This window comes from Arvicanthis niloticus, chromosome 9 (genome assembly GCF_011762505.2).
Source record: "Arvicanthis niloticus isolate mArvNil1 chromosome 9, mArvNil1.pat.X, whole genome shotgun sequence".
Lineage (NCBI taxonomy): Eukaryota > Metazoa > Chordata > Mammalia > Rodentia > Muridae > Arvicanthis > Arvicanthis niloticus.
In genome coordinates this window covers 74,306,268-74,331,200 of record NC_047666.1, presented here as the reverse complement: position 1 = coordinate 74,331,200, position 24,933 = coordinate 74,306,268, and the positions used below count along the sequence as shown (strand labels likewise).

Here is a 24,933-nt window from a genome sequence, read left to right as displayed (position 1 = left end):
TCTTGCAAGGCCTCTGTCTACCCAGGCGCTGCTGGTCACAACACTGGAGTTCTCACACTTTACCCAAGGTAATTTGTTCCCAGCCCCAAAGGATTCGGCAAAACACGCAAGTTTCACACCTCACGTCTCTTCTCAACTTTAAAGAATCTCAAGCTAGAAGACTACTCTGGAAGAGGAATTCGTGGATCTCTGAAAGATTTTAAATGGAAGAGACGTTGATCGAGAGGAGAGGCCCTCACATCCTGTGCATCTTGATTCAAGCATTCTCCGTAGAGCACATGCTTCGGAGATCCAGCTTTCAGTTTTAGGCCTCTTTCAAGTTGGAGGTCCTTGCTCTCAACTGATATTGTCCTGCACAGTTGCCATCAACATGGATGTACCAACCTCAGAGGCCCAGGTTTTCTTTCTTGTTAACGCTTCATCATTTTTGGCTTCTCAAGATTATAAAATCTTACAGTGTTTGGAGCTCGAGGTAGTCAGTTGTTCTTGAAGATAAACGGGCAAGCAGGTGCCTCAGTACAAATTTAAATTTTTTCCATATTTTAGAGAAAACCTTTGCACCCGTGACTTTAAAGCAGAAAATTGCCATTGTAATTGCACAAGTTTCTCATCAAGGTTTTCCAGTGGCTTGCTATATTACTCTTGTGAGATCAAAAAAAAAAAAAATCTCTAGTTTTGGAAAAATTAACCCAAATCAGCATTATTTTTTAAGGTTAATTAGAGTAATCATGATCTTATTTAAATGATGGGTTTTTTTCTTCCATTGATTAAGATATTTCACAAGTGGCCTTTCTTTAGAAAGAACCATAAAGGATAATTGGTCCAAAAGAGATTATTTTTCAGGACACCGTCCTTAGTTTCGTGTGCCACTTATAAAGTATCGGTCTTTAGAAAGCAGCCCAGACTCCTCAGCATAATTTAATAATCCTCAAATAAATCTTATAATTTTTCCATCCGTTGCTGGCTTATATACTAAGCAAATAGCATTATTAAACTCAGCGAAGGCAAATGCTGCCCTGTGAACACCAATTGTGTTCACACTCGACGGCGGTGTGTTTGTGTTTGTTTTTGCTTTGCCTGGCTTCGGTCTATAATGACTCCTTTCTTCACCACTGTGTGGACATGGTCCCAACTCTCCTCAGCTTTCTGCCCCAGTTTGGACACAGACTAAAAAGCAACTGGAAAAGGCCTCGGATACAAAAGAAACCTTGGAAACAGACCCGGGGCTAGAGAGCGGGCTGAGCACGTGGAAGCTGACTCTCTAAGTAAGCCAGTACTGCCTTCCCAGTTGACAATGCTCTAAGTTGGTAAAAGCGGCTTAATTGGCTGAACACCACAAATGCAAATTAGCCAAGTTGAACTGCAGCGGAGCAGGGGCTGCATGTCAACGCGAGCAGCTCTGCGGGCTTTGTAATTTAGCTTGTCACGAAGCGGAAAATCAAACAAGTTTCCAGTTCAGTACGTCTGCAGGGCTTTTTCTCTCTAACCATACAGAAACCGCAGAGGCTTAAATCTTCATTATGATAAAGTGTAGGGGTGATGGGCTGGAGCCACATACATCATTTTCGAGTTTCTGTTTGCCCGTTTTGCTTCTAATATAATCGATCATGGCTTTTATTTATTGGAGACGTCTCCATGGGTTGAATGGTGTTCGCCAAGGTGCTGTGTTCATATCAGGACCTGTGAATGTGATCCTTCTGTAAAAGTCTGTGGGGATAAGTCACTCTGTACAGATTACCAGATGAGAAGTCATGTAAGGACTGGTTAGAGTCTGGCTTGACACAGCTGCGGGAGGAGGAGCACTTGGGGCCACGGGAAACCGAACAAGATAAGAAGGGCTCTCCTTGGAGGCTCCAGAGGGAGCGTGGCTCTGGCCATTCCTTAATTCAGCTTCTGAATCTTGAAAGTTTGGAGAACAAAGATCTGTGATTTTAAGCCAAGAACACTGTGATGACTTGCTAGGGGCCTAGTATAGTCATGAAGCCCAGTGGCAGTCTATATTGGGCCAGAGACAATTGAAGCACCCTACTCCAAAGAAAGAAAGTACAAATATGTACGCTGTGTGTGTGTGTGTGTGTGTGTGTGTGTACTGCCTTGTGGTTTTAACCGAAGGATGCTACTATTTTTCATAGCATGGCAGCTGAAAAGCCCCAAACCAAAGTGCCAACAATGTAGATTTCCTTGTTAATCTTTGGCTTGTAAGCAGCTGTCAGCTCTGTGTATTCCCATGTCTTATCAATGTGAAGCTCAGGGGAAGAAGAAGATGGCAGACTCACTAGTTTCTCTTATCATAAAAGCATTAATCTCACCACTAGACTCCCAGCTCCGTTACTCTGTCTATCCTAATTACCTCCAAAGGGCTTCATCTTCAAATACTGTCAATGAGGGGGAGGCCTTCCACAGGTTGGAAGAACACAGTCAGCCTGTCATCATGTAAGGCAAGCATAGGCTGTGTTCTGCTCTTAGAGCTAGCAGCACCGACAGCGGATGGCAATACTTAGTGTTGACCTTGGAACAGACTGGGCATTAGAGGCAAGTGATTTGGGTCAATAAACCACGTGTCCACAGGGGAGACAAAGGAAGGGGGAAGAGCAGAGGGCCCATCCGCAGCAAGCTAATGACATAATAGAACTGTGGTGTATGCTCATTTTCAAGTGACCATCATGTGGGGGAGGGGAGGGGAGAGTAAGCTCTTCTCTAGTGTGGTACTGTATGGGCCTTCTGGGGCTCTTGGAACAAGGTACCACAAATATGGTGACTTACCACCAAATACATGTATTGTTTCCTAGGTCTGGAGTGCACAAACCAAAAACCAAGGTATCATTAGGACCACACCCATTCTGTGATGGTTGTGGTGGGGCTATTTCATTGGCTCTCTTTAGCTTCTAATGGGACATTCACCTACAGCTCAGCTGCATGTAGTGTGATCTCTTAACCTTTGAGCATTTTAACTATCTCCATCTATCATGGTCCTATCTGAGAATGAGATACCCTGTGGCAGGGAGACAATGGGACCTCGGCAGGTGTGCAAGGACACAATTCAATGCATCACACAAACCTCAAGGAAAGCATACAGTGCCAATGGGAGTCTGATGGATGGGTAGCAGAAGGGTAGAAATAAAAGACATCAACCCCAGGATGTCTACAGCAGCTCGCAAGGACCTGAAGACCAAGATGCAACTCATTAGGGACAGTACAGAGACCGATGCCACGGTGCTAAGACCTGCTCTTGGAAAGAGACCAAATCCTGAGACTGAAGGAATGAGAAGAGGGAAAAGTCAAGGCTTAGAGCAAAGATCTTGTACCCCAAAACTGATAGGGAGATTTGAGTAACGACTAAAGGCACTCTCCAGGGAATGGGGCTGAGGCAGGCTGAGGTGGCACCACTATCAGAAAGAGTCACTTGTACACAGTGTGCTACACAGTCTTGTGTGTAGCCATATTTCTGAACAAAAAGTGTGAAGGTCTTAACCTGTGCTTTAATTAATTCCAAATGCCAGAAACCAACAGGAAAGCAAGGACTACATGGACTGGCTGGTGAATGGCCTCACCTCAAGCTCTGAGGTCTGGTTCTTTAGAAGCTCTCTTACCAGAAACATCAGAAATTATGCTGTCCCCTTAAGGGTTCCCTACCTCCTTAAAGAAAGATGTATATTTCCTTCAGAAGAGTCATCGATCTTTCTCACAGTTCCCCAATCAGATACCAAGTACAAAGGGAATTTATTCCGTGAATACGAAGTAGAAGTTCATATAGCTTCATGTATGACTTATAGCTGTATTGGTAATATATGTAAATCCAGACATTATCTTCAGTTTACATAATGATTACAAATGATGCAATTTCTCAATGCACATTTGATCTTTCAATGCTAGTGTGGAAATGAATTGAAAGTAGTATAAGCTATCATATGATCAGAGCCAATACCTGTTTCAGCTACTAGGCTTAGCTAGACTCAAGTGATTCAGCCATCTTAATACCTTCTTGGGGGGTGGGGTGGTACTGTTATAACTAGAAGCATTTTCCCTCTTCCTTCATTTCAGCAATTATAAATACAAAAAATAGTAGAAAATCTGGAGCCTGTTATGTGAAAGCCAGGCGTATACACAGAAAGCAGTCAGGAGTATTTCACTTCCCGGAAAACTGTGCAGAAATCATTCTCAATCTGAGGGCACTGTGGGCTCTGAAGATTTGAGAATGGACTGGATGCTGTCAGGGAGAAAGGAAACCCAACCAGTGTGGGCCCTTGGCTGAGCAAATGCTAGTCCGAGACAGGCTGTCAGGGAGAAAGGAACAATGGCTGCATTTATGGGTCTGCTTGGCTAGGCTGTAGTGCCCAGGTGCTTGACCACATAGCAAACTAGAGCTTGTTAGAAACTTGGTAAATGAGGTTGTGATGAACTCAATGGACTCGGGTAGATTACAAAGGGAGGCCTTATCCAATCAATTAATTGAATTAAGAGGGAAAACAAATTCCTCACTGAGGAGGGAATTCTGCTCCCTCCTGCCTTTAGACTCAGGATTGCAATCTCAGCTTTTCTGTGGTTCACCAACTGGACAACCTGCCCCGAAGCCTAGACTTTCGAGTTTCCATAAGCTACTTTATTAGGACAACCCACTCTATAACCCCGCTGCTTCTATGCACACAACCCATTGGGTTTCTGGAGAACCGTAATAGAAGGCACGGTAAAGCCTGCTGGCCTGTGCTCCACATGAAGCTCAATGTTTTTCACGGGAGTACTACTAGCTGAAGACAATTCCTGATTGCACACCCTGAGGAAAATTTAATTCCCCTGTCCCTCTCTCATGAAATACTGTTAGTCACCTCCACCCAAAGCACTAACCAAAGCCATCCACACACATCACCGCACTCCTTAGGGACAAGCCAGCTCTTGCTCAGTGGGAAATCACTAGTCTAGTTCAACCTACCCATCTTATAGGTGAAGAAACTGAGGTTTGAAAAATGTTACCCCCCAATATTGACTTATTAGTGTCCAAATAAATAGAAATCCTTACATACAAACACAAATGTTATGAGCTAAATTAAAATGTCCATTCGTACATTGAGCACATAAAAGCCAGGCACATGGTCAACTGAACATTTACCGTGTAGAGAGAGTACAATTCTGTTTTATATATCTGAATGGTTTTTGAGGCTAGTACAAATATTGCTTATGGTTTGGCATTTGCAGCCCCCATCTTTGTTCAGGAATATGACTGTCCCTGCAATTTAGTCACATTAGTTTGCTTGCCAGACCTCATGTGGCCCTTGTTTCTTTAGTAGTAAAAAGAAGTTGCCTTGCAGTGGAAGATAGAAAAGGCAGGACCAGAGAGGAACAGAATCGAGAAATGAAGGGGCTTTCTCAGGGATCTGGCTTGAGCTTCCAAGCATCCCTGAAACCCATCGAAGGTTTAGCTACCACGAGATACATTAATTTCCTTTCAATAAAGCCTCCTTTACTTAGGTAAAAGCTGATTAGAATTATGTTCCCATTACAATAAAGGTATTCTTTTTATTTCCAAACCAGAAAATGACACTGAACTTCAATATGAGTAGACAATTCTGAGACACAGTAATATTTACATTCTCCTTTGACAGCCTGAACTGTGAGTCCTCAGCAGAGGTCCTGACCCTCAGCTGCACCATTGACAGCATCTAGGGTAGTTTGATGATGAAGGTTCCCAGAGGCCTCGGGGTTTGAGCACTTGGTCCCCAGCTGGTGGTGCTGTTTGAGAGGGTAATGGGGCCCTCAGGAGGGTGAGCTTTGCTGGGAGAGGTACCCAGGGACCAGCTTTGCGAGATTTTACAGCCTGGCCCCACTTCCTTTGTCTCTGCTTCCTCGATGCCCAGCCTCCCCCACCAGCATAGCTGTGGGCAGAAAACCCCTTTCTTTCCCAACTTGTTTTTTTTCAAGGTATTTTTTATCGTGCAGAAAGGTGTGGCCAAACCACATAGCATTATTTTCATAACCACCACTATAGTCATTTGGCTATTCACTTTTACAGAATTTTGGCTTGTTATCAATATTCTAAAATCGTCCTCCTTCCAGTGACATACTTTCTGAAATGCTGTTCTCACTCTAGACACACCAATGCAATTAAATTTCTGTTATTTGAGAATGTAACACTGGAGGGAGGGGGTGACATTGGTAATTTCATAGGCACCAGCAGAAAATAGATAACTGGCCAGGCTTTATGTGAGATTTATCAAGAAAGGTGGCAGTCAGGGGGCTTTGCATATGGTAATGAGTAAGAGCCACAGGTCAAGGAGAAGAATCAGTGGGTAATGGTTCTTGCTTCCACGCCTGATGACCTGAGTTGGATCATTGGGCCCTAAATGCTTAAGGGGAGAGCTGACTTGTTTCCATTAGCAAGGGGAAGTTGTCTTCTTATCTACATATGCATTATGGCAGGTACACACACACACACACACACACACACACACACACGCACACTCATAGTAAAGCAATTTTTACTATATAAAAAAGAAAGCAAACATTTGAAGTTTTTCTTTTTACCCCCAAACTCCCTGAAAGGATGTCCACAGACTATTGTTGGCTTCTGTTAACTAAAGCGGTTCTTGGATGGGGAAGAAAAGGAAGAAACGGGAAAAAATAAATGGGATAAAACCAGCTACTTTAATGGGAAAGAGAATTTAGGCTTAAAAAGAAAACCACCAAACTTGGAACGATCGCTGTCTTCCCATCTATCCTGGCTCATGGGTCAGTGCAGAAGCCGTGGAGCCTGAAGCATGTAAGGCTTCTGGGGGCTGGGAGCCACAGTGAGGCAGAGCAAGGACCCAGTTTATTCTACCAATTAGCTCATTTCTATCTGTGTAGGCACCTGGTCTCATTCTCAGCGTGTGCCTCAAGGGAAGGGAGTGTGGATGGAATCCTATGTCTCCACAAATCATGAGCAAGTCTCTCTCTCCCCCCCAGGTTTCAAAAGAAAGAAAGGCCAAAGGGCAACGTGCCTTCAACAGCATTGCTTGGAATCCTAGCTTAATGAGCACCGGGCTCTCGGCTATCACACACATAGGAAATACAGGGATGGATGCCCGCTACCCACCCTGACTGCTGTCTGCAGTCTACGGTCCATGTCATCTGGAAACAACAAAGTCTCTGCAAGGTAAGTTCAATGCTAGGCATCCTTCATCCTCCTGACTGTGCTTGGTTTGTCAAAGATGGTGCCTCCTGGTCCCATTTCTTCACCTTTGAACCCATTCCTGTTCTTTCTATCCCCTCAGTTGAGCTCTCTGTGCTCTCCCCTTCTTGATAGCAAAGGCTCCTTGATCTAGCCCAGAAGTTGAGGTGGCTCTGATACCAGCTTTCCTCACTCAGTAGAATCTATCTCATATGCTCTATCCACAGAGCTGGGATGGTCCCAGTGCAAACCTGACCATTCCCACAGCCTGCCACTCACAGAAGGGAGAAAATGCCTTACCACTCACCTCAAACTGAAGAGAGAACTTATAGTCAGAGTCCTTGGACATATCCTTGATGTAAGAATCAAAGTCATCCAGCTGAACAGGGCTTTGTCAAACACAAAGAAAAGAACGCTTCAAAATCAACATACTGGGCAGAACACCTATTGGTCAACACCACGTCTGTGTAATGGGTTAACAAATCACCTGTGTAATTGGTCAACACCACACCTGTGAACTTTTCTTGGCAAAAATAGAAGTTTCACTTTTCTGGAGTGAACATTCACTGTCACCACATTCTTTAATTAAGGCTGCCCGCTGGTAATATAGTTTTAGAAAAAGAACATATTGACTAGACTTCCTAGACCCTAGGAATTAAACTAAGAGTGAAATGTAAGTCTAGAAGTCTCCAGGTGCTTTCTATATTTTCCGAAGCTGTATTTTCTTCTCTAGACCCAGCCTTTCCATTTGGGAGGGACACAGAGCTCGCCTGTGCTTTAAGTCTTGTAACTAATGTAACGGTTCAGTTTCTCCCGTGAGTCTGCAGTTCCATATCCCATTACCAACTGCACAGCATGGGTTAGGTATTTGGTTAAAGCAGTTGACCAGCTAATCTACGTGGTAGGCTAGTTTATAACATTCATTTATGCTAAAACTTTAGTAGATCCTAAGGAAATCAAAGTTCTTGGGTGCTCCATCTAAACTCTAGTGTTTTACATCAGAACTTATAGAAACAATGATTCTTGCTCATAAGCATGCTTGTGAACGTGGAAGTTCATACTGACATGCTTGGCTAGTCCGCATGAGCCAAGGATGGCTGGGGCATAGCTCAGTGGCCTGCCTACCGTGCACAAAGCTTCACCTTCGATCTTCTCCTCGGCAGAACCATGAAAACCTAAGAGAGTCATGGTTAAGGGATGAATGTGAGGAATCTGCCATGGGGCAACTGGGGTGTAGCCATCTGGCAGGAGCCCAGGCAAGTCCTATTTCAAGAGGAGTTCTCACTATAACCTTTTTCTCTTTTCAAAATACCAGCTAAAGATGGACTCGCATGTCTAACACACTTTGTCAGAGCTGCTCTCTCTGCTGTGAATTGCTGTACTGAGGTATTGATCTTAAAGCTGGATTTAACACTTAAACTGCCCCCTTGTTAATTAGGAAAGCAGGAGCTAGCTGTAGTGGGCTGCTCTGATGCTGCTTGTGTTGTAATGCTAGATATTGGCCCCTAAGGCCTGGCTGCCCCCAGAGAGTCTGTGAGTAGACCCAAGTGACACCATCTTGTTCTGTTTCTGTCGGCAACAATGTCACCAGAGCCCCCTTGCCTTTTTGTACTAAGACATCAGTGTTCTATCCATGGTAACAATCAAGACTGAATTCTATTTAGAAAAAAAATGTTTCCCTCTTTATATGTCCTACAGAATTTTAAGCAAGAAAAGGCCTGAAGCTGATAAACTCATAATCTTCTCAAATGAGAGGATGGTTAATTTCCACTCACTGGAATCATTCTCTTATGACTTAACAGTTCAAGAGGTAAGGAAGAGCCCAGGCTAGTTAATTATCTTTCCTGTTTATTATGAAGGATTTCAGAAATAGTATTGTCAAAGCATTAATTTTAGCATCAGCTAGAATAAGAACCTTTCTCTGGAATAAATGTAGACTTTCAAAACATGACATGATCAGAGTCTTCGTTTACCTTTATGCATATATTAGATGGTCATATGTTTGTCATGTAACATGACCTCTTGTAAGCTTTCTGTAAGTCCTGACAATCCATCCTTTCTAAGGACTGATGCTTTTCCTGACATGGGTTCTGTGATCTCTCCATCCCTGTGCATGAACAACACAGACTGTGCGTTTCAACACATACCATCCTTTCCCTGGACAATTCCTTCTGTTTGGAAACATGCTATCTTTTTGACCTGGGTAGCCGATCTTGACATAGCCTTGAGTTAACTGAGACTGGCATCTCAGGTAAGGGGTTGCCCAGATCAGACTGGTCTGAGGGTACGCCTGTGGGGAGCTGTCTTGAGTGTTAATTGCTGTAGGAGGGCCTAGACCACTGTGAGTAGTACAGTGCCTCTCTGGCTTCTGTGGGTTCTCTGGACAGGTGATTCTGCATGAGCCACAGCGAGCCAGTAAGCAGAGCTCCTCCATGTTTTCTGCTTTAAGTTCTCTTTTTTATGTTTTGTTTTTGAGAGTGGAGATGGGGCAGGGGGTATCTATGTAGCTCTGGCTGCCCTAAAACTTGCTATGTAGTCTAGGCTGGCCTAGAACTCACAGTGAGCTGCCTGCCTCTGCCTCCTGAGTTCTGGAACTAAAGGCATAAACCAGTACATCTGGCTCCTGCTTCAGTTCTTGCCCTGGCTTCCCACAGTATTGTACTGTAACCTGTAAGATGAGATAAACCCTTTCCTCTCCTGAGTTGTAGCAATAGGAAGGTTTCAGTTTGGAAAGTTAAGATCACCATAACGGATGAACTCTCATTCACCCATTGAGGGCAACAGTGCTGTGGACTTACTTCGTCAGTTTTCTCTTCTTCAAGCCGTTTTTACTCCTGAAAATTGAAAAGAAAAAAACCTCACGTTTATCAGGATAAAAAGTTGATTCATATAATTGAACTTTAAATTTAATGTAATTTAAAAATTAATGTAACGTTTATCAAATACTTCAGGTTTGTTAAGTTATTCTTCTGTCTGTGCAAAGATAACAATTTCTGACTCACGTTAAGAAACTATTAGGTCTTAAGAACACACCTGCATTCTATATTTTCCCCCTTGCTGAAAACTGAGTTCTACAAATACAGTCGCCAGCTCCTGGTGATTACCTTAGTAGGATGTTTTATTAGTAAATTACACAAATATCCACTTTCTGATTTCCAGAGTCTGTAAACAAGAGAGAAGAGTCGGGGGGGATAAAGAACCAATGCCAAGGAGGTGGAGGGAAGGATTCTTAGTTACAGACTGAAATAGCCTTGCCTGTCATTCCAGCAGGCGGTGTGAACTGTGTCACTGCTGGAGGGAAGGGTGTGACTTACACAGTTCTCCTATGTACTCACTCTTTCAATAAATAGGAAGAAATGGACCTGCCATGTGTTTCTGATTAGTTCATTAATATCCCATAAGCTCGAACACAGAAAGTGTTAGTGTATGGGTCAGTTAATTACATCTATTTAGGGTTATTGAGAGTGATGGTGTTCACACAGCAGGTAAAGGACTCAACCTGAGTCACCTGGCACCACGATAACAGCTATGTGTCTAAGCACTTTGTCGTATTTTTATCATCTGTACAAGCGGCATGTGTTACCTAACTGAACACATGATGAAATGGTAGTAAATGTTGCTATAATCCATATCACACAGGTCTTTAAATAGTTTAACAAAGGCACGCACGTTTCCAAAAATGGCTATAAAAATAATCAGTTCTAAGTGCAAGTACTTCACATACCAAGTGACTGATTTGTACGTTAAAACTGTGACCGCGTAGACGTCTCAGCTCCAGAAAGCCTTTGAAAGAATAAAGCAGTACTCTCCCATGCTTTTTGCACCTGGCACATGGCCATGTCTCACGGGGTGGGGGTGTGGTAGATTCTTATTGTACCACCTGCTAGATGCTTGTGCCCTTTAGGGCTGAGCACGGATAGTGGGTAACAAAGTGAGTGGCCAATGAATGATTATTATGTTGAATTGAAGGAAACTATCTTAAATTCATACTATGCTCACAACTCACCTAGTGAGTCAGTTATGCAAATTACACATCTCGTATGGTGTGTGTGTGTTTGATATGGTGTGCATGTATGTGTGGTGTATGTGTGTGTATATTGTTTGTGTGTGTGTGTGTGTGTGTGTGCATGTGGTCTGTGTGTGGGAGAATTCAGTGTGTGTGTTTGGAATAGTGTGTGTGTTTGTCTCTCTCTGTGTGTATGTGTATGTGTATCTGTGCTTGTGATATCTGTGTGGGAGAATGTGCTGTGTGTGTGTTTGGTATAGCGTGCATGTATGTGTAATGTGTCTGTAGTAAGTGTGTGTGCATGCATGTGGTGTGTGTGTGGTGTTGAATTGAAGGAAAAGGTCTTAAATTCATATTATCTGCATAACTTCACTTAGTAAGTCAATTATGCAAATCACACATCCCATGTTCTCTTTATTATATGTGGTTTTAAGGTAGGAACAGGACTAAGAAATGGAGGAGCAATGAGGCTGGGTTGAATGCAGGGGACAAATATGCTCAAGGCATGGGATATACTTGAGAAAAATGTTTTCCTGAGGGCTGGGGCTGGCTCAGCCAGTACAAGGTCTTGCTGACAGGTCTGAGAACCTGGGTCCAGCCCCAGAACTCAAGGCAGAAAGAGAGAACCAAGTTCTGAAAGTTGTCCTCTGACATATCACATATGCACACATATGACACACATACTCACGGATGCACACATCACATGCATGCTCCTTTTTGTCAAGGCACATATACACAGACCATGTGCACACACATTTGTATACACATACACACATGCACATCATACCACACACACACACAGAGAGAGAGAGAGAGAGAGAGAGAGAGAGAGAGAGACAGAGACAGAGAGAGAGACAGAGAGAGAGAGAGAGAGAGAGAGAGAGAGAGAGAGAGAGAGAGAGAGACCATACACATGCACACACACACAGGCTCACACCACTGTGTACAATGAATGCATACCAGTAAAAGGAAAGATTATTTACTATTCTTAAACTGTCTAAAGCATAACAATAACTTGATCTGTCACTTGGGCTTGTGATGTCCTGTGAAACGAGACCTCCAGACAGTGAGGAGGCAGTCAGGACAAGGGGTTAGAAGAAGGGAAGCATCCATAGTGGTATGTGGATTTTCTGGAATTAAATAGTTTTAATTTCTTCCCACTTCCAAGTGAAGATGCCCTATCGCCCTTTCCTAGTTCTCCCCTGCTTGCCCAGCCTCATCTTCTCTGTCTTTTAGTCTTAGACTTCAGAAGAAATACAAGTTTGCCCCATCAGTTAAAAAGGAATGATGCCAGACATAGCTGTACCACCTAGGATGCTGGAACCTCGAGGAAGCTCTGTGGATTCTTCTTGGTTCAGCTCTCATGGTGGTAAGTTAATGTCAGGAACGCTACACAGCCCCTTACACCAGCGCTTTAAGAATGCAGAAGGCCAGGGCAGGTGGCTCACAGCCCTGCTAGATCGGGAGACTGAGAGTGAACAAGAATTCTCTCCTACCCAGACAGACTGTAAAGGGAACCCAACACAAAGGGATGTGTGCGGAAGAGAGGTGCTGCACACATCCCTGCTGAAGCAACGAGCTGCTACTACTCACAGCTCAGGGGAAACAAGACTCAGAGAACAGAGGCACGTGCTTTTTTTTCTTCCAATTCTATTTGTTACTGAGTGAACTTTCAACATAATGTAAAATTCTGCTGTATAGTTTGTATGGTATGCTGTGGCCATGAAGGTCTGTGTGTGATTTGTGGCCTCTTTCAATGCACTATTGAGATTTCACTGAATCAGGAGTGTTCCTATATCGGAAGTCTGTGGAATATGCCAAGATTGACTGATGACAGACCACAGCCACATGGAGAGCATCTTTCTGCATTATTTTTGAGTGCTGTGCAAAATGTACTACTACAATGAGTGGGGAGTGGAGAATTCACTTATATATAGGTAAAGGCTTGACTATCAATTTACACTATACATGATGGGGCAAACTAGTGTGTGCACACGTAACAGTCAAAGGATTGAGCAAAGTTTATGGCTTCTTTTTTTTTTTTTCAGTGATAGATTACCCAAACAACCAAATGAACATCACCCGTCAGACAGGCAGGCAGGCAGGCACACACTCACACATACCCATGCATGTATACACACACACACACACACACACACACACACACACACACACACACCACACACACACACACATGCATGCACACACACATGACAGAGAGACAGAAAGACAGACAGAGAGACACAGAATCATATATATGTCATTTTCCCCCTTTTTATTTATGGATGACAAGGTTAAAATCTCCAGTGGCTTAGAGAAAGTAAGGTGGGTTCTAAGTTCTTTGGGGGCACAACAGTCTAAGAAAACCAACCACACTACAGCCCATTCCTCAAGCGTCAGAGGTATTGACAGAGGGTGGAATAAATGGTGATTAAGACAAAGTGTAGAACCCTCAAGGCCCCCGGTTCGTAAGTGCAACAATTTCCCATGCTAAACGAAAGCCACCATAAAACCTGAAATAAGCCGTTTGGTTTGAACTCCAAACGTAGCACACAGTGGCCATGTATACAGTTGACCACTGAAACTGAATGTCATCCATGTTTTAAATGCCATCTAGGAGTCAGTAGAAGCACAGATGTCTGAGTATGGGCGTGCAGGTGGCTATGGCAGAGAGAAGGAGCAGCAGTGGTTTCAGTTCAGAGTGGAAATACCCTTAAAGAGCCCGACTCCAAGACCACTAAAGTGAGCAATCCTCATAGAAGCTGATCTGATAGGGCACTAGTGCCAGACACACATTCGACCAGGGGGGCTGCGGGGTGGGCGGTGGGGGGAGGACTACATGGCTGTCTGATGGGATCTCTTGACTTCCTCTCAGTCTTCTCAAGGCTGGTTAGCAAAACAATAGGAATCTGTCTCTTCAAATCCCCTGCTTCTAGGGGAAGCTGAGTAATGCTTTGAAACCATTCAGAGTGTAACTGTGTAGTTTGTGGCTGTTGTTAACAAGTTGGATGAAATATGAAGACAAACACACCCATAGGAGGCTTAGCAATCGCAAGCAGAGGGAGGGGTTCACAGATCAAGCAGTGGGGAATTCAAGCTGCACTTTCTGGTTGGGATGTGCAGACGGTTTAGAATGTGACAAGAGAGACTGGCCTCTTATACTGAACTGTCTCTTCTCTCCTCGAGGCAACTATTTACAACCTCAGGATGTTGGTCTAAAAACAGTAGGGCATTTCACCCCTCTGGACTAGGGTTTCATACTACCTGATTGATACTGTCCATAGTGGACCTTGAAGGGGTTGGCTATCTGTTCATCAGTGGGTCCTTAAGAAAGACACACAAGATGTGAACTGTAGAAAATGAGAAGAGCTGAGGGACTGAGCTGGGAAAGGTATATGGCACTGTTCACTGCTTTCTTTTAACTGAACCCTGTGGCGGATGCTCCAGTCACAACCTGCCTCCTAGGGACAGCTGGGAATTCCTTAGGATGATGAGCGGGTGTGTAGCTGAAAGGTAGTGCAGGTGTCAAGGTCAAGGTGGAATTCACATGTACTGCTCATACCCAGAGACTGTCTGATGCTAGCTATAGGACACACTGAGTGGATGATGTCAAAGTCTTAATCCGAGAAGTGGCGACAGCCTTGATAACAGTAGTGAAGGCCTCCACAGTGGAGCACGGTTGGCCTTGTAAAACTTCCCTCTGGTATCTTTAAAAAAAGAATGTACAAATTTTTAGTAGCAACGGATACTAAGGAGCTCTTTTTCAATGCTTCTTCCTTTGCATCTTGCTCTCATAAATTAGATCACCGTTATCCCTTCTGCCCTCAGGGAACTGGAAGAATATTTGGCCAAGGGCTTCTGTGCACAAATAGCTGTTGAGATTCTTCATCCTTCCCTTCCTTCCCCGCCCCTCTTTGTCCCCTTGGTCTCTTTGTGTCTCTGTGTCTGTCTGCTCCCTCCCTCCCCCTCTCTCTTTCACACACTCACACACACACACACACACACACACACACACACACACACACACACACACAGACACACAACCACTGTTTCATTCCACAAGATGTTTTTATTCTTTCCATGTCTGCTTCACGTTGCTCACAATACTGGTAGCTGTTTAGTGTTATTTACTACCTAAAGAACCGTGTATTAATATTTAAGAGCAATAATTGTGTGTGTGTGTGTGTGTGTGTGTGTGTGTGTGTGTGAGAGAGAGAGAGAGAGAGAGAGAGAGAGAGAGAGAGAGAGAGAGAGAGAGAGAGAGAAATATTTTCTCAGTTTTTTGAAGACTTTTTCTCTAATGGTTTTGGGGTAAAATAATTTTGGATTCTTTGGCCTAAGAATTCAAGTTTATTTTCATAATTATTATCATTATAGCATAGCAAAAGTCAAGAAAGATATGCTTCCATACTTGATTATCCATGCTATTTAGATATTAAGAAAATAAAAAATTAAAAGAAGGTGCTTCTATTCTGTTCAGAGTGGAGAGGGAATTTTCTAGGCTCAGAACCTGAATTTATTGTATGATGGCTTCTGATATCAAGGCACCCACTCTTCTTAGGGTAAAGATTTTATCTTTAAATTATGTGTATATGTGTGTATTTGAAAGTATGTACACACTAGTACAGGTGTCTGAAGATGGCACTGGATCTCCTGGAGCTGGAGTTACAGGTGGTCATGAGCTGCGCCTCCACCCTGCGGGTTCTGGGAATTGAACTGGGTCCTCTGCAGGGGCAGCCTTAGCTGCTTAGTTAAGAACTCTAAGTTCTGTCTTCCCATCTCTAAAGAACTATCACTTGCTGCAGACTGTGGGAGTATTAGAGACGATCATTGCACATAGAGACTTATATACAGTTAGAAATTCAATAATTACACAAGTGAGGTTACGAAAGCAGAGGTCTCCAGAGTCAGAGGTTCCTGCCTCTACTTTCCCACCGATACCTTCTTGGAAATAAGGAGTTCTCGCCTGTGTGGGGATGGGAAGAAAAATGGGATTCAAAGATGCCAACAGACCAACCCCCAAAAGACACAGATGATGAGGAACTCGGATGGGAAAGCTTGCAAGAGGAGTACAGGATATTTAACTGAGAAGACATATAGGCGTCTGGGTACCACTCACTGTCTCAATGCCTCTCTATTTTCTCCCTCATGGCATGCACTGAGAATCACATAAAATCCAGCAAGAAGAAGCAAATCCCATAACTCCTTGTGTTGACTTTCTGCAAGCTGACTTTTTAAAGACTTCGTGTTGGGTAAATAGTAAAAATGAAGTCACTTACCAAGGGTTAATATAAAATGCCAAAAGATAGTCAGTCCAAAGACATGAAGGCAGCAGGGTTAAGAAAGCAAACACACTCCTACGCCTGGGAGCATTAATAAACAGATGCAAAGATGAAAACGTGGTAAGGGTTAGTGACTCAGCTGTGTACAGATATCAGTAAGTTACCTGCCAGGGCCTACCCACACCACAGTTAAATAGTATTCCCCTTTGTAGTCTTCCAATGGAAGGCTTAAAGGCTACAATATTGGCAGAATTGGCTTCTATCCACACAAGTCCCCATTGTAATCGGAGACAACTTTCAACGAATTTGGTATCAATTCATCTGCTATTAGGAGATCTCATTTTCCACTTGGTTCCCAGAGGCTCAGTGGCGCCTGGTGTGTTATTTTTCAACCCTCAGCCCTTGCAACTTAAGCTAATATGGCAGCTTGTATGAGTGGATAAAAGTGGTCAGGTCTCTCGTATGTGGGTTCCAGGGAGAATCAGGCTTTTGTAACACTTGATGTGACATCCAATAGTATTTTCAATTTAAACCTTATCCAGTTTCTAAAGCTAATTCTTAAAGCACCCACTCAATATGCTACTTGGGTATCATTCATTCAAAAATCAACAGATTATCCATGGCCTGGGGTTTTTCATCGGTGCTTTTCAAAGTGGAAGTAAAGCATTAAACAATCTTATTTTAATTCTTATTGACATTAAATGTTCAGTTGGAATCATTTTCACGGAGTCAAGCATTCAAGTCAGAGCATCCATTCATGTGGATTGAAAAATGTCTTTCGATGCACCTACAGTTAAAGAAGGAAACTGTCATATTGCCACTTCTGTTAGGACAAATCCCCACTGAGATATCGAATCTTACTCCCTCAGAATACGCTGTTGCTAGTGAAACTAAGCTTGTTACAAGCTTCGGGAGAATTTTCCTGATTTTATAGAAATGGCCTGAAAGGAAATATTTCAGTTTCCCAAAATTGGTTTATAAATCTTATAGATTGCAACTGGCCATGAAATTCATTAACACATGGCTTTCTAGGGTCACAGATACAAATTGGGGTTTTTCTAGGTGAGCCCCATGCCACTGGTTTGGGGACCCAGTCTTTTAAAAGAAAGAAGCAGTAGTAGATGAGTGTCTTAATCTTGAGAAGAATCCTAACATATTTGAACAAACCTTCTCATGTTTCTAAAATTGTCAGCACCAAGGGCTTATACATTCTCTTTCTTCATAACGGGATTGATCATATTTTAATAGAAAAACTCTATTCATGTTAAAATTTTAAAATGACCCAAAGTACAGTCATATCAAAGAGAATCTCATTTCAACTCTGTTTTCGATGAGAGCGGGTCATCACTGACACTCTGAGAGGGAGATTACATATTTTAAATAAAGTCCTTTACCTTTTAGACTCTGTAGGATAAAAATTCTGGTCTCTCAACATCTGTTTCTTTGACATTGGCCACTTTGGGGAAGGTGGGTTCATGTAAACTCATTGATGGTTGCCTGCAAGCTACAGGATGCAAGGAAGCCTGGCTCCTCACGTGAATAAGTTACCTAATTGGTGATTCTCCCGGATATTCTGAGTTGAATGCTAAGCTGGGCAGGATGGCCGTTTATCACACGTCACAGTTCAGTATAACAGCAACGGAATTCATCTCTAGGCAATTTTCTAATTACTTCAGTACCTCTTCCTTCTAGGGCCTTCCCTTCCAATTGTAAATGACAAAGGCATCATACAATTCTCAAATTTGTCTCTGTCTTTGATACACGAGGTGAGACCCTTAGGCTGTTCACTTTTACTTAATATTTGAGTGGAAATGTCGGCTCTCATTGCCAGGCACCTGGCTGCACCATGTTATTTATTCACGTCACCCCTTGGGCCTGTGGCTGCCACTTGTTCATTGCGGCTGTTGTACTGGAGCCGGAAGCACAGCTTTGGGATGTTTGCATGACTTTTTTTTGTCCCTTTTTCCTCTACTTAAGAATCCCATTCAGTTTATAGAAATGATTCTGGCCCACATTGATTACCCGCTGAAATAAAGAAAGAAAACCCAGAAAAAAATCACCTATGCCTTAAAGACAATAAAATCAAATCTGAAGCAAGTGCTGGCCAGCTAAGCCAGCCGGAGACATGTCCTGATATAATACTCACCAACTGTAGGGAAGTTTCCCTTCCCTCTCCAAGGATGCAAAATTGACGAACGTTCCAGCTCCACATTCCCTGTTTGAAAGAGACAAAATCAATGTGATTACTTGACAGAGCTTTTTGCCCGACAGGAAGGGCAGGAGAGCCTTTGATCCAGCTTATCAGAATAGCATTAAAAGGGGGTGGATGGGCAGGGTAATGTAAGTTTTATATGATTCTGTTGTGCATACAATGCCAAAACCAAAGATAAAACACAAAGAAACAGCCCGTTGAAATGTAGCAAATGAAACTCTTGGAGCCAAAACAGTCAGCCCACAATCTTTGACTAAAGGAGTTCATGACCCTAATGTACATCCACACTTCCATGGTTGACCCTGACACACATCTGTTCCTCCATAGCTGACCCTCCGCCATTGCTCATGGGCATGGCTGTTCACCCAATGCTTCCCTCAAGTTGGACATTCCATCATACTACTCTCATACTGCCTGCTAAATGCAGGTTACAGTTGCTGCCTCCCAGGAGATGAACTTTCCCTGGCTTCTGGGCCACAAAACTTTAGTCTTCATTTTCCTCCACCGGCTAGCTCTCACCGGTGTTTTCCAGTTGCCTTTTGTGGTGGTTTGAATAGGAATGCATCCCCTAGACAACATCTTCCAATTCTTGGCCCATAGGGAGTGGCACTATTAGGAGATGTTTCCTTGTTGGAGGAAGTGTGTCACTATGGGGGTGGGCTTCGAGGTCTCCTATGCTCAAGCTACACCCAGTGGGGTACACACAGTTGCCTTCTGTTGCCATGGTCCAAGATGTAGAACTCTTTCAGCTCCTTCTCCAGCACCGTGCCTGCCTGCATGCTACCATGTTTCCCGCCATGATGATAATGGACTAAACCTCTGAAACTGTAAGCCAGCCCCAATGAAATATTTTCCTTTATTAGAGTTGCCGTGATCGTGATCATGGTATCTTTTCACAGTAATAAAAATCTAATTAAGACACCCTTTTTCCCCCCCTTTCTGGAAATAGGCAACTGTTCAACTCTATATTTGAAGCAAATTTCTCAGATGCAGTGGTTACCAAATGAGCAGCAATGTCTTCAGAAAACTAATAGATTATCCTGCAATGTGAAGAAAGTAGTTGAGAATGTGTCTAAGGAAAAGGACTTGAGGTTTATCTTAGTGGTAGAGTACTTGCCTAAAACACACAGAGTCCTGGTTTCTATCATCACATCATCATCATCATCATCATCATCATCATCATCATCACCATCATCATCACATACACACACACAATCTCACAGACACATACACCCATACTCACACACATGAACAGACAACAGTACCTGCCTTACCTAGCCATCTGCAGGTGCTTCTTTCTGAGAATGACAAGGGTCACTAATAGCAGTCCAATTAAAAGCGTGCTGAGGATGGCCAGTACCGAGATCACCACCACATTAGGGTTCACCTCTGTAACTAGAGAGAGAAAAATCACATGTTGCTAAAGATTACAGGGCATGGAAAGTGACAGAGCCATTCATACCTTTTCCTCTACCCGTAGGAGCGTTGAGCTTATAATGAAGATGATAATGACAACATCCGTATTTGTCAGGGAACCATCGCCCTGTCTTATGAGGGAGCTCTGGGGGCTGACAGGTGGTCCTTAGGTAAATGGGGAAAGTGAGTTATAATTTACAGAATGGTAATAGTTGTGTTCAATTTACACTTGAGAGGAAAGAGCCTTTTAACTGGAGAAAGGGGGGAAATGTGGATTGCTGTCTATGTGCAGGTGAGGGCAGGCACAGGGTAAGGTGAGAGCCTGTGATTGGGCAGTGGAAAAGGAAGGCAGGCTGAATGGAGGACAAAGATACAGAGAGAAGGGAGGAGGAGTCAAATGGAACCTACAGGAGAGGAAGAAGAGCCAGAACCACACAGTCCTGGGATCCGTAAGTATTGGGGGTTCCTTAGATACTGGATTAAATAATAAGCAGGGTGTGTTTGCCCCATCTAGGTGTGTAGCTTGTGTTTATATCAATTGAGTTGTGAATTCACTGTGCTGGTGTTTTTGTGGGTTGAGAATTTACTAATATAAATCTGACTGATAAATTACAAGCCTCTAGAGTTTTGATTTTACCAGGTTCTGGGGATTTGTGACTGCTAACCACAGAAGGCAGATGGCTGGGAATATGAGCAGAATCCGCAGCAAGAGAACCCCAAGATGGACGGTCACTGTATGGGGCTAGCCATGGAGGTGGTGAGACTGCTGGGGCCAGAGTAGCTATAGCGTGGGATGGTGCTTTTTTTTCCTTCTTCTTCTCCAAGCTACAGTGAGTCTGTTTCCTAGACCTCCAGCAAGCAGGACACTCTTACAAGGAAAAGCTGCAAGGGTGAGAAGTATCAACACTGGGGCTTGCAACTATTTGAAAATTAAGACTCTAGAAGTCATCACCATTCATTACCACTGTTTAACATGTTCAAATGCTTCAAAGGAGGCCGGCTCTTATTTCATGCCCAAGTCAGGAAGCACAGCTGGATCATTTGCTCCCAGCAGATAATGCATAGGAGCGAGGCATCAGCGAGCTGCCATCTGTGGCTGCATTTTACGAATTACCAGAAGTAGGCATTCTGACGGGCTGTAGCCATATGCTCAGAGGCTTTCCGTCTGCACACACACAAAGATTAAATCTATTAATAAGTTGGAGAATCCTTAAGAGTGGGGTTGCTCTCATGTACTTTCTCGGATGAATGGTCTACTAATCACGTATGAACAGGAAAACAGAAGCAAGAAACAAGGAAATAGGTTTCATGGGAGACAGGGGAGATGCCTGCTCCCCTTCATAGGTCAGAAAACAAGAGAGCTGATGGGCTTGCGGGCACATGCCTGTACCCCAACACTTGGGGGGTTAAGGTAGGAAGATTAGGATCTTGGGGGCAGTTTGGGTTATATAGTGAGTTTGAAGTCAGCCTGAGCTACAAGCTAACCCATCTCAAAACCCCACAGAGCCAATCCTTAATGCCTTGAGTACTTGCTATGTGCCACCTCTGCTCGGGTTTGTGGCTGAGTGCCAGGAAGAAAGTAGAGCAGGCTGTCAACTCTATGGGAAGTTGTATTTACCTCCCAAACTTATTTGTTTACACTTGTAAGTAAACTGGACAAAAATTTTCCCTGTTGCTCTCCTTTTCCAGAGAACAGACAAGAAGTAATAGACATTAAAGTGCATTTTAAAAAGTGTCACAAAAGCCACTCATGGTGGCATACGACTGTAGCTCCAGCTTTTGAAAGAAGGAATGAAGCAGGAGGATCCTTCTGAGTTCGGGAAGGAACGATGCAGGAGGATTCCTATGAGTTTCAGGCCAGCCAGGACTATGTAGTTCGAGTATTAAACTTTACTCTTTGTCAAAAACCAAACCAAACCATCCAAACCAACAAATAAGAATAGTCAGACAAAAACCCTGGAGGAAAGTGTCCTGAGATGTAAGATGAAGAAACATTACTCATGTGTACTTCTGTCTCTTCTAACAGAGAAAAATTAAATAGAAAAACTAAAACCAAAACAAGGCAGGGCTGGCACTACTCATCAGTGCCTTAGCCAATAAACTCACAGCTAGTTTCCAGACACAAAAGCAAATCCATTAAGGGGACAGAGTGCTCCTAAGAGTAGCTGTCTACACGGGGTCTTCACAGAGGGTCTGGAATTCCTGCTGAGAGCAATGCATACACTACACCGCAGGAAAAGAACAAGGAGGAAGGAGGCCGGCCCTGCTCCAGCCTGTTAGCACGGCTGAAGTAGCACCTTTCTTGCTTTGATTTTTAAATAGGAACGGTAACTCCCATTTGTCCAGGGCCAGCCAAGGACCTGTACAGATGAGAATGAGTTGGTCAAGATTATGTCTACCCCTGCTGAGTATTCTAAGGATGGTGACCTTGGTGATTTCTCTTGGTGTATGCCCTTTGGGGCTGGTGTATGCCTTTAGGGCTTTCTGTGGTTTTGCGTCTAATATTCTAAAGAACATGAGATGAAACTGGAGATGTAATTCAACAGTTAAAACACTAGCTGCTTTTGCAGAGAGCTTGGATTTGGTTCTCAGCACCGCGTTTGCTCTCTACCATCTCTCTCTCTAGTCTAGGGGGATCTGATACACTCTTCGGACCTCTGGTGGCAGCAGGCATATACACAGTGCACATACATCCATGCAGGCAAGACTACCATACTCATTAACAGGAACATATAAAGAACTCAAATAACCCAAATCTAAAATTCATATGCTGTTATACTATATTTACATATGTTTTTTTTAAAAGACTTGAAGACAATATGAATCTTTAAGTCACATGTTCTAGCTAAGGGCACTTTGGGATAGGAGTCAAGGGCTCCCTGAACCTTTAGCTTGGGATGTTTCAAAAGTAGCCTGGTTCCTTAAAGAAGGCAGATTATGTCTACTTAGAAGGAAACACTAAAAAAATAATGTAGAAACTTCCAAAGACCAGGTTGACTTAATCTGCATCATTACCCATTGTGGAGACAGCTATGAATGTAGGGACACTGGGACTGTTGTGGCTGAAGCTGGTGACACTGCAGTTGTAGGCGGTGGCCGGGAGGAGGCTGGAGATGGTCACCACATGGGAGGAAACAGCTACTGGTTCCTGGAGAAAAAGAAGATAAAACACATTTCACATCATCCTCTTGTTTGTGAAAGTATTCTCCACATTAAGGAGGTTAGGTTCAGAGTAAAAACACAAAAGATGGAAAAGGTAAATAGTGAAAAACCTTTCCCCCTTTCTCTATTCCCTTTTGTGTCACTCTGTTCGGTGGAAGCAGTTGTCACTCCTGAGTGTTTTTCTCCTTGTACCTACTTGATGGGGGCATAATTATGAAGTCACAGTTGACGTCACAGCCGACAGTCATGAATGATGATGTGGTTTGCACACTACTCTGCTTACTTGTACTTGAATCATCTGTTGTCATCTTTGCTGTAAGTTCACATTAAGCTGATTTATCCTTTTTAAGACAAAAACATTAAAACTAGGTGTATGAATGTTTGTCTGTCTGTCTGTATGTGTAGTGTATGCATTCAGTGTCTGCAGAGACCAGAAGAAGGTACCATATCCCCAGGAACTGGAGTTGCTGACAGTTGTCAACAACCATGTAGGTTGTGGGAAACAAATCACAGTTCTGTACAAGAGCAGCAGGCATCGGCAACCCCAAGGTTCTCTTATCAGCTCCCATTTTGCCCTTCTGAAGGAGGGCACACAAGCCCATTAGAAGTCCATACTTTATCTCACCAGCCTCCTGCTAATGAAGGATTAACTGGTCTGTTGATTTCTTTGTGTGCTGCTGTGACCATGCTAAGTGAGCACCATCCTGCAAGCAGAGAGACCCGTGTGTATGTACAGTCACTTAGTACATTTATGTATGTGTGATGCTTGGTATGATCACCAGGACCTGGAAACATCCTTGAGTTGGGGGTTGTTTAGATTAGGTTAGCCTCTGGGCATTCCTGTCAGATAGTGTTGTGATTAGGTTGATTGACACAAGAAGCCCCATCCCAAAGGAGGTTCTCTGAGCTTGGGTCCTGGACAGCATAAACAGAAGGAAGCTATCTGAACAAAGACACCATAATTCTCTGCTTCTGAATTGTTGACGCAATGTGAGAGGCTTCCTCCAGCTCCTCTGCCAGGATTTCTCCACCAAGAAGGACTGACTGTACACTGAAACTACAAGTTGGAAGAGATTCCTCCAGGAAGCTGCTTTTCTTAGGACATTTTATCCTAGCAACAAGAAAAACTAAAACACTCTGTATGGACACACAAATACGGATGAACAAGTAGACAGACAGACAGACAGACAGACAGACACACATACACACACACACTGTATGGGAAGATATACAAATATGTATTCATACATTCTCAGCAGTTGAATTCCTCAGTCACCAAGTACACCTTTTTAATACTGAAAACTATTGAAAATGAACCCTCCACAGGCCAGCGTACCTGTTCCCCACTTTTGTGTGTAAATGACTGTTCTCCTGCTTCCTTTCTGACGTGACATATTTGTCTGTAGGCTTCTCCAGTGAAACTTGTGTCTAGTAGTTTTATTTTGCATTTCTTATCATGAGGGAGGTTTTAAATTTTTCATATGTTGAAGAATCTTTTGTTTTTGTTTTCCTATGCGTTTGTTTAGGGGTGTTGGTCTTCATCTTCATTACTTAAAATGGTTCTTTATATATTAAGAACCCTACCTGTTTGTCTGAATTCTCTGTTTTTATCACATTCACCCAAAGCATGGTGATAGTTGGTGTTCAGAAGCAAAATTAACTCATTTTTTAGAAGAGTAAATTGCTAATTTAGTGGATCCATGGTCAGACAGTG

The 24,933-nt window shown here is 43.3% G+C and overlaps 1 protein-coding gene across 5 annotated transcripts in view; it reads right to left on the bottom strand.

Moving 5' to 3' along the window:
* Nucleotides 1–24,933, bottom strand: part of Ptpro (protein tyrosine phosphatase receptor type O) — a 216,303-nt gene that overhangs the window by 32,409 nt on the left and 158,961 nt on the right. For 3 of the 5 annotated variants that reach the window (XM_034511956.2, XM_034511957.2, XM_076940702.1), the window contains exons 14-19: nt 23,073–23,205; nt 19,916–20,036; nt 18,576–18,644; nt 16,427–16,510; nt 9,940–9,975; nt 7,449–7,530 (exon numbers count right to left, since the gene is read on the bottom strand). In XM_034511956.2, coding sequence (XP_034367847.1) covers nt 7,449–7,530; nt 9,940–9,975; nt 16,427–16,510; nt 18,576–18,644; nt 19,916–20,036; nt 23,073–23,205 — 525 coding nt within the window. The remainder of the gene's footprint in view (nt 1–7,448; nt 7,531–9,939; nt 9,976–16,426; nt 16,511–18,575; nt 18,645–19,915; nt 20,037–23,072; nt 23,206–24,933) is intronic. The other 2 variants (XM_076940704.1, XM_076940703.1) reach the window with 1 other exon arrangement.